Source organism: Lepus europaeus, chromosome 19, assembly GCF_033115175.1.
Source record: "Lepus europaeus isolate LE1 chromosome 19, mLepTim1.pri, whole genome shotgun sequence".
NCBI classification, from domain to species: domain Eukaryota; kingdom Metazoa; phylum Chordata; class Mammalia; order Lagomorpha; family Leporidae; genus Lepus; species Lepus europaeus.
The window spans coordinates 5,655,713-5,665,174 of record NC_084845.1 but is presented as its reverse complement, the minus strand read 5'-3'; the positions used below and the strand labels follow the sequence as shown (position 1 = coordinate 5,665,174).

Below are 9,462 nucleotides of genomic sequence, written 5' to 3'. Positions count from 1 at the left end.
GTTTGACACAGCAGCTCTAGGGGTGGGGGTTGTGGTGCAGAGGGCTAAGTCACTGCTAGGGGCAGCCACATCCCACATCAGAGTGCTTGTTCGAGTCTCAGCTACTCCTCTTCTGCTCCAGCTTCCTGCAATCCACCTGGGAAGACAGCAGATGGTGGCCCAAGTGCTTGGGACTCTGCCACCTGGATGGAGGTCCTGGCTCCTGGCTTCGACTAGCCCAGCCCCAGCCAAATAAAATACCAACTCGATCACTGCCCTGCACCCAGCACTCTTCATCCTTGCTTCATGTTTTCTGTTAACACTACCTGAGAGCCCATTTCTTTATTCACCTTTACACTTCTTTTTGCATTTATTTTATTTGAAAGGCAAAGAGAGACAGAGAAAAGACAGCACTCTCTTATCCACTGGTTCACTCTAGTAGGGACATTATATAAGATGTTCCAGGAGACACAGAATATTTGGGGTATTACTGTGGTCCAGTGTGGAGGCCCCTTGGTGGCCTGGACCCATGACCACCTGGAGTGGAGTGCCAGTGTTCATTAGTGAGCATGGAGATTCAGATGTTGGCAGAGAGGGGGTATCGGCAGGGATGTGGACGTAGGTTGGGGTAGGGACATCCCTGAAACCCAGAACATTATGGGAATGAACCACTCTGAAGATCTTACGTTAGCTGTGAGGGGTGACTCAGAGATGCACAGAACACCATCAGGGCAGAGGCTCTGGGCATCAGAGGATACTGTTAGGATGCAACATGGGCATCCAGAACTTTCTTGGTGCAAAGCACAGAAGGATCTGGAATATTGGCAACGAATGAATATTTGATGGAATGTCATCAAGGTAGAGCCATTCACAAGACAGGATGTGGTTGCCATGGGCTGATGGGTGTTGCTAAGAACCTTCGGCAAGCTCTCTGGGTTTGTGGAGGTCATCCTCGCCTTGCTGGGATGCCTGGGACATTGTCTGGGTTGGGGCATTCAGGTGACGGGGAGGTTTGGTTCCAAGGCTGGAAGAGATTGAATGCTTCTGAAACATGGACTATCTGTCAGGATTGGACATCTTTGAGCACATCAATCACTGGTTGAAACAGCACGGTGGGATGGGTGGGCGGAGAAGAAGGGGCCAACAAAGCGAGGAGGGCGTGGTGGAAGGAAGGAGGTGGGCAAGCGAACCCAGCTTCAATCTGTGCCCTTCGTCCATTTCTGCCCCTGGGCTTTGTGTTTTCGGATGGTGTCTCGGATCCACTGCACATACTGTGGGACGCGGGTGTAGACGCCGGGCCGGTTGGGCTGCCCACACGGGAAGTCTCCCCAGGAGATGATGCCGTGGAGGGTTCCGTTGCAGACCAGGGGGCCCCCGGAGTCACCCTGAGTTGGAGAGACAGGGAAGAGGGGCTCATGACAGAATCAAACAGAGGCCGAGACAGGGAGATGGCAGGAGAGAGTGCGAGGCGAAGGGAGGCAGACGCTGAGAGTGGGACAGCTGAGGTCAGGCGCTGTGTGGGAGAGAGTGACAGAGAGACAGTAGGGCACAGAGGTCAGATGACAAACCAGAGAGACAGAAAAATGCGACACAGAGACAGAGACTGAGACACAGCAAAGGGGGGGACGGACTGCCGTGTCTGTGTCTCTCTGTGCTCCTTGGGCTCATTAATTTGGTTCTTGGTTTCCTGGCGCCAAATTCTTCCTTGCACCCTGCCCTCCTCAGCTGACCTTGTTCCTGTGTTCTGGGTCCTCTGTGCCACCTTACTACTGAGTTAACCCATTCACACCTGGACAGGGTGTGCAATATACCTGCTTGTCTCCCTCCTGGGGCCCAAAGCAGTCATCAAAACCCGAGCTCATGCATTCGTTAGCAAACTCCTTCCCACTTGAACCAAAACCCTATCTTCAAAGTCTCCTCTGTGCGACAGGGGTTGGGTGGTTTCCTGCCCTTATTTTGGTAATGACCCCCACCTACCCTCAATCCAGGCAGCGGGGCCCTGCCCCCAGCCCCCAGCCCTCAGTTCACGTGCAGAGCCATGTGGTTTTGACTTGGTCCATCAGAGAAGCCCACAGCTAGGGCCAGAGTGACCATCCAGGACGTGTGACTTAGTGAAAACCACGCTCAGGATACTTGTGTGAGACCCTGGAAAGGAGATGTGCTTTCTTCCCAACAGGCTGCTCAGAGGGTGGCCTGAGGCCCCCCGGGGCCATTTTGCCATTGCCCGGGAAGCTCCTAACTGTCTCCATCCTCCCATGCTGGGAGCCAGCGCACCTCGCAGGGGTTGTTCCCTCAAGGCTGAAGCAATCCTTGCTGCACCCCGGCATTTTCCCTCAGCTCCATCCTGGCCATGGCGAGCCAACAGCCCGTCAGTCTCACCTCACAGGAGTCCTTCCCGCCCTCTTGGGTGCCAGCGCACAGCATGTTGGGGGTGATCTTGCCCGGGTAGACCTGACGGCACTCCTCGTCTGAGCGAAGCTGGATGTTGGCACACTGCAGGGTTTTGGGGTAGCTCACTGGGAGGAGAGAGATGATGGTCTAAGGACAGCTGGCCTAGATCGGATGGACGGGGTGGGGGTGAAACAGGGGGTTGGGTGGGCCGAGAGCTGGTAGGGAGTAGAGATGGGGAGAGAAGGGGGGGAGGAGGGATGGGAGAGACAGAGAGATACAGGGCAGAGGCAGAGGGGAGAGGCAATGAGCAGGATGGGGAACTGGGCAGTAGAGGAGGAGACCGTGCTGAGAAGGAAGGTGGCAGGGGGGCATTGGAGAGGTGGTGACCAGGGCAAGGTGGGGAGAGAGACATGGGGAGGAGGAGGCAGGAGAGACCAGGGACTCCCGGGGAGGGGGAGGCAGGAGAGACCAGGGACTCCCGCTGATGGGCCACGGCCCCTGAGATGGAAGCCATACACAAAGGCCTATTTGTAGTCTGCACATTCCACAGTCACATTCTATACATCCTACACATTCCACAAATAGTCATTAATACAGTAGAAGCATTGTACAATTTACAAAATATTTTACATTTTGTAAAATATATTCATACTATGTAAATATACAGTATATACACTATATAAAAGTATATAAGTGCCTATACATTTATAGACATGAAATATATAACATAATGACAACTTAAATTACATAGCATAATATAGACACTGATATTGATAAAATATTGATAAAATATATTTATGTCATACAATTATACATGGATGTGTAATTATACAATTACACACACATACAACTGTATATGTAACATAGAATCATAAATATATGTGAAACACATATTTCTATAATCATAGACTATATAGGCTATGACATACAGCACAACACACAGGTCATATAGTATGTAGTATATGTAAACTATAGGGCATGCTGTAGACAATGTATGTTGATGTTGTGGGTAGATATCAATGTACACTTCCATAATAAAGGAGCTGCCCTCCAGCCCTGCCTCCCAGCTCCTCCTGCCGTGCCTGAGCAGTACGTACCCTGGGGGCTGGTGGTGGTGCCCCAGCCAGACACCAGGCAACAGGTGCCAGCGGGCAGGCAGTTGTCGTGGGAGAGAGGCAGGACGCGGATGTGGCCCGTGGGCTGGACCGGCACCTCCAGCTCCAGCAGCATGATGTCGTGGTCATGGTTCAGGTGGGTGGGGCTGACCTGGTATTCGGGGTGGGGGATAGAGCGGACCACCTCCCTCACCTGCTCGCCGGTCTCCACACGCCCCAGGGCATGCTTGCCCAGGTAAACTCTGTACCCACTGCGGGTGCAGGAAGGGGGTGGTTAGGGCAGAGAGCAAGCCCATCTCTGGCCCCGTCCCAACCCCAGCTTCCTCCACATCCTCAACCCCAATCCCATCCAAACGCCCTTCTCCCTCAACTCTGTCCCCAAACCCAACCCCCACTCTCACCCCCATGCCCATCCCCAGCCCTAACTCCAACCCCATCCTCAAATCCAACGCCTCCCCGCCCCCATCCCCAGTCCTGTTTGCATGCCTACCCCAAGCACCCCTGGCTCCCACATACTCTTTCCGACAGTGTGCAGCCGTGAGGACCCATTTGGGGTGCACCAGGACTCCCCCACAGAGTAGCCGCCCTCGCACTAGTAGTGCTGCCTGCCAGGGCTGAGAGAAGGGGAGGCAGGTGTAGCCACCTGGGAGAGGCCTGTTGGTCCCGTTGGTGCCATTGAGGATCTTGGGATGCTCCCGGGAGATGCCTGGTGAAGAAAAGTAGTTAGAGAGGCGGGCCCCAGGGAGAGGAGGAGGCCTGGAGTTGTGGCTCCTGAGCCGGGGGGAAGGGCCAGACATTGATCTGGGTGACCAGGAACTGAGGATTTGCTTGTTGGCTTCTGGGAGTTGTCATTTTCTGTCCAGTGGAGATGGGTCAGGAAGAAGGGTACCAAATCCTCTACTGGGGATCAAGAGACGAGATGACAGAATGAGGTTTCTGATAGGAAGGCAGAAGCCCATACTTCTCTCCACTTGAATTTTCTCTGTCATTCTGTCAAGGGGATGGATTTCAGAAAGTGGACATGAGAATGACCTCATATCCACTCCAGCAGCATCCATAGATCAATCTGTCCAGGCTGTGTCCATTGATACATCCACTCATCTATTCATCCATCATCCACCCACCCAGGCAGTATCCATCCATTCATCCATCCACCCACCAACCCATCCATTCACCCATCAGTCCATCCACCCACCCAGGCAGTATCCATCCATCCACCCATCCACCCACCCATCCATCCATCCACCCAGGCAGTATCCATCCATCCACCCATCCATCCATCCAGGCAGTATCCATCCATCCATCCATCCACCCACCCATCCATCCATCCAGGCAGTACCAATCCATCCATTCATCCATCCATCCCCCCTCCATCCATCCACCCACCCACCCATCCATCCGTCCATACATCCATCGATCATCCATCCATCCTTTCAGCATAGATTTACTGGGCGCTTCCCTGGGTTCAGTACCACCCTAGATGACCCACTTCCAGATTCTCATCTCTAGCCCAACTCTTCCTTTAAGCTGGGTACTCAACCCCCCTGACTGAGAGCCTCACACACATCTTACATGTTGTATCCATCCCCAATCAGATCTGTCTCAGCCAAAACTGCTCCTTCCCAGGGGTCACCAGTACTTTCCCCTCTTTCCATTGCTATTCACGACCAACATGTTGTGTTTTTCTCTCCTGAACATCCAGTTCTCCACAGCTCCCCTGCCCCACCCCTTAGCCCCATCTTTAGCTGAATGATGCCAGCACCGTAAATGTGTGCACTTCCACATCCCTCTAATCCATCTCTCTCAAAGCAGCCTGAGGAATCTTTTTTTTTTATTTGACAGGTAGAGCTACAGACAGTGAGTGGGAGAGTCAGAGAGAAAGGTCTTCCTTCCATTTGTTCACCCCCCAAATGGCCTTTATGGCTGGCGCTGCGCCAGGAGCCAAGTGCTTCCTCTGGTCTCCCATGCAGGTGCAGGTGCCCAAGGACTTGATCCATCCTCCACTGCCTTCCCGGGCCACAGCAGAGAGCTGGACTGGAAGAGGAGCACCCAGGACAAGAACCTGGGGCCTGTATGGGATTCCGGTGCTGCAGGCGGAGGATTAACCAAGTGAGCCACGGCGCCGGCTCCAACCTGAGGAATCTTTGAACAAAGATTCAGCAGCGTCAGATGATGCCATTCCTGTAAAATCCAAAGCTTTTCCAAGGTTTGCAGGAGTGCGTCATCCCACCCTTACCGTCCCCTCTGACCCTTCCTCCTACCTCCCTCCTCTTCACTCCCTGCTCCTGCCCCCTGCACCTGTTCTACAAACAGGTCTGGCCCTCTCACTCACCATGTCTGCTCTGTTCAATACGGAGGTCACTAACCACCCACGGCTCATTAAATTCACATTAAATTACAATTAAATGATAGGTCCTGTTCTTCAGTCATGGCAGACACATTTCAAACACTCAGTAGCCCCAGGTGGTCAGTAGCTGCTACCCTGGGTCCTTCTGGACTCTGAGAGCTGGGCTCAAGTGTCCCCTCCCCAGAGTGGCCCAGGCATCCATCAGAGTGACCCCACAGCTCTTTGCATTTATCTCCCCGCTTTGGCCGTGAGCTCCGCGGACAACAGGGACTGGAGCTGCTGTGCTCCGCACCATGTCTCTAAGAGCCAACAGCTCCTGGCGCACAGTAGGTCCACAGCAAGTGAACACTGTCTGGAGCAGGCCCTGGGGGCCCGGCAGCCAGCAGCGTGGCAGAGTCCCACCGTGAAAGTGGCGCATTCGAGACTGCGTGCTGTCGAGCAAGTAAACAGCCCCGGCTGCCCCAGCCGTCAAGCAGAAAAAGACGCCAGTTCACCCAGTGAGGTCCTGCAACTTTGGCTTGTGCCATCCCAGCCAGCGCAGGAAGCAGACACCTCACCCTCAAGGCCAAGAGTGGACACCTTCAGCGGGCAGCCTCCCGTTTGCTGAGCTGAACCCCAACTGGAATTCCAACCCTAGGGAGGCTGGAACGGGTCCATACCACCTCAGGTGTCCAACCTGAAGCCTGCTCATTCTTACGTTGCAGAATTTCTTTCTTTGTCCTTACCTTTGATTTATGGCAAAGGAGGGCATTTTCCGCTCAGGACAGTCATATAAACTTTTCAATGGGCGAGTTAGACAGTGAGAGAGAGACAGAGAGACAGAGAGAATGGTCTTCCGTCCCTTGATTCACCCCCCAAATGGCTGCTACGGCCAGTGCTGCGCCAGTCTGAAGCCAGGAGCCAGGTGCTTCTCCTGGTCTCCCATGGGATGCAGGGCCCAAGCACTTGGGCCATCCTCCACTGCCTTCCCGGGCCACAGCAGAGAGCTGGCCTGGAAGAGGAGCAACCGGGACAGAATCTGGCGCCCCAACCAGTGCTAGAACCCGGGGTGCTGGCGCCACAGGCAGAGGATTAGCCAAGTGAGCCGCAGCGCTGGCCTCAATGGGCTTTTATTTCAGTTTTTAAAAAACTGGATTTTAAGTGCGTGCAACCAAAGATTACCAAGCGGGATTTCAGCGTGTCCGATGCAGGACGCACAGGTGGGGTGGCCAGCCCCGATTAGGCGCTCCACTCCGGCATGGCTGCTATCTCCAGGGAAGCAGCCTGTGTCCCTGGATCTTGGGCTTGTCAGGCGTGAAACGGGCACGGTGACAGCGCACCTACCGCCTTCGGCTGCTGAGGGCTCCACAAGCCGCAGCCTGTGGAGCTCCGAGCCCAGGGCGTGGCACGGGGAAGGGCATGGGGCTAAGTCCTGGGAGTGCTGCCAAGGCCAGGAGCCAGCACACCCCCAGGCCAAGGCCGGCGCGGGCGCCCAGGACCCTCCTCCTTGGGGGGAGGGGGGCTTGGGAGGTCTTCGCCGCTGGGCTCCCTGAGGTCTTCGAGTCGCCTCAGGGTCGTAATTAATGATGAACTAATTACGCAGGTGATTGAAGAACGTCCCCGCTGGGCTCTGGGCGTCGGCGCAGGGCCCGTGTCTCGGCCTGCACAGCAGCCTGCGCGGTGCCCCGTGCTCCACAGCTGTTTGTGCAATGGATGAATGAGGCAGGGTTTCCCAAGGAAGGAGGCCTAATGAGGAGAGGGCCCTCTGTGGGTGGGCGAGACCCGTAAGAAGGTTCTGGAAGGGGCCAAGAATGAAGACAGGATGCTATTAAAGTAATTGAGGACCAGGGTTCAGGCCCCTCCTACAGCGCCTTGCTTTTTTTTTTTTTTTTTTTTTTTTGATAGGCAGAGTTAGACAGTGAGAGAGACAGAGAGAAAGGTCTTCTTCCATTGGTTCACCCCCAAATGGCCGCTACGGCCGCGTGCTGTGCCGATCCGAAGCCAGGAGCCAGGTGCTTCTCCTGGTCTCCCATGGGGTGCAGGGTCCAAGCACTTGGGCCATCCTCCACTGCCTTCCTGGGCCACAGCAGAGAGCTGGCCTGGAAGAGGGGCAACCAGGACAGAATTCCGCGCCCCGACCGGGACTAGAACCCGGGGTGCCGGCGCCGCAGGCGGAGGATTAGCCTAGTGAGTCGCGGCGCCGGCCTCGCCTTGCTTTCATACCCACAGCAACCCTAGATGACAAGGGCTTGGAGCAGCCCATTTTACACATGAAGACAACTGAGGCAGGAGGAGGCTGTTACTGGCTCGAAAAAGCAGCAGCCTCAGGATTTGAACCTGCGCCCTTCTGACGCCTCCGAGGTTCTGAGCCGCGGGGAGAGCTGGGCAGGGGTCTGCCCACCCCCCGAACCGAGGCCACGGATCCAGGTCACGCAGGGACAAGCAGGATGCGCTCCGAGTGTCCCCGCCGGCCCCGGCCCAGGGGTGGGCGGTGGGGGGCGGAGCTCGCGGCTCCCACGCCCCCTCCTCCCCCCCACCGCAGACCCCTCCCGCCATTGTCGCCAGCGGCCACCGCGCCTCCGCCCCCGCGCATTCTTACCTCCTGACAAGGCCACGGTCAGGGAGGCGATGACAGCGGCCAGGGGCCACATGACAGCTCCAGGTCGGGGGGGCAGGCGGGAGGGGCCTGCGGAGAGGAGGAGGGGGCTGCTGAGGGAGGGCCCGGAGTCCCCAGTCCGAGACCCTGTGCTTCCCCTGCGCGCTCCGGCTGGGAGGCGCCCCTGCCCCAGTTGCACCCCCGGGGGCGGCGCGCACCCGCCTTGGGCTCAGCCTCCCAGTCCTGCAGCCCCGGGAGGCCGCCCCACGCCGGGCCCTCCTGGGCCGACGTCCTCGGGTCGCTCTGCGGCCCCCTGCCCTCTCGGGGGTCCCTTCTCCCCTCTCCGGCCTGCCTCGGGCGCTAGGTCCACTCTGAAGTTCTCAATGGCCTGCGTGCTTCGTGGCTCCAGGGCCCTGCGGCTCGGGGCCTCCCGCGGGCCCCTGCATCCCCCGCCTCAACGCTTCACCCGCTCCCCATCTCCCTCTCTCCTCTCCCTCCTATCCCGCCCCTACCCCAGGCGACCCTACCTGAGAGAGGGGCCCGGGGCGGGGCGAAGCGCTTCTGCCGCCAGCTGCCTAGGACCTCAGCCCCGACCCATGCTTTTAACCCCTGAACGCCTCCCCCAGTGCGCTCCGCATTTCCCGGTGGCTGGCCTCCCCCTCTCCACCCCCTGTGGCTCAGCAGGCTGGCGACAGGCACCCCCCAGCCTGGGCTTGGCCCTCGGCTGGGGGCGGAGCGTGGAGGACAGGCCGGGACCCAGATCTGGCTCCGCCCACGCCAGAGGGGAACCCACTGTGAACCTGCAGGCGGCTGGACCCGACCTGGAAGGCGAAGGGGGAAGCCTGCCCCCTTCCCCAGCTGCAGCCCCGGGTCTCCCCCGGCCGCTCGCCGGTTTCCATGCACCGCCTAACTTCACCTGGTGCACCTCAGTCCCACCCTGTTCCCAGGTCCCTTCCAGACCTGAAGCACAGCGGGTGTCTCCCCACCTCCAAGCCTAACCCTCAACCCCAATCCGGCCTCCAGCCTCATCCCGAGCTTATCTCACATCAGACTCA

At 57.3% G+C, this 9,462-nt stretch overlaps 1 protein-coding gene across 1 annotated transcript; it reads right to left on the bottom strand.

Annotated features, from left to right (window-relative positions):
• Positions 1 to 387: 387 nt before the first annotated feature.
• Positions 388 to 8,462, bottom strand: KLK13 (kallikrein related peptidase 13). Its single transcript, XM_062176739.1, has 5 exons — positions 8,411 to 8,462; positions 4,002 to 4,191; positions 3,468 to 3,736; positions 2,359 to 2,495; positions 388 to 1,364 (listed from the first exon to the last, which is right to left on the bottom strand). Exons 1-5 carry the CDS (start codon positions 8,460 to 8,462, stop codon positions 1,176 to 1,178), a joined length of 837 nt encoding a protein of 278 aa, XP_062032723.1. The 3' UTR covers positions 388 to 1,175.
• Between the last annotated feature and the right edge of the window lie 1,000 nt (positions 8,463 to 9,462).

Coding starts and splice junctions, on each gene's coding strand:
- KLK13 (XM_062176739.1), bottom strand. CDS start 8,462: ATGTGGCCCCTGGCCGCTGTCATCGCCTCCCTGACCGTGGCCTTGTCA. Junction 3,737..4,001: donor GCTGCACACTGTCGGAAAGA/GTATGTGGGAGC, acceptor CTGCACCCGCAG/TGGGTACAGAGTTTACCTGG. Junction 1,365..2,358: donor GCGGGAAGGACTCCTGTGAG/GTGAGACTGACG, acceptor TCTCCAACTCAG/GGTGACTCCGGGGGCCCCCT.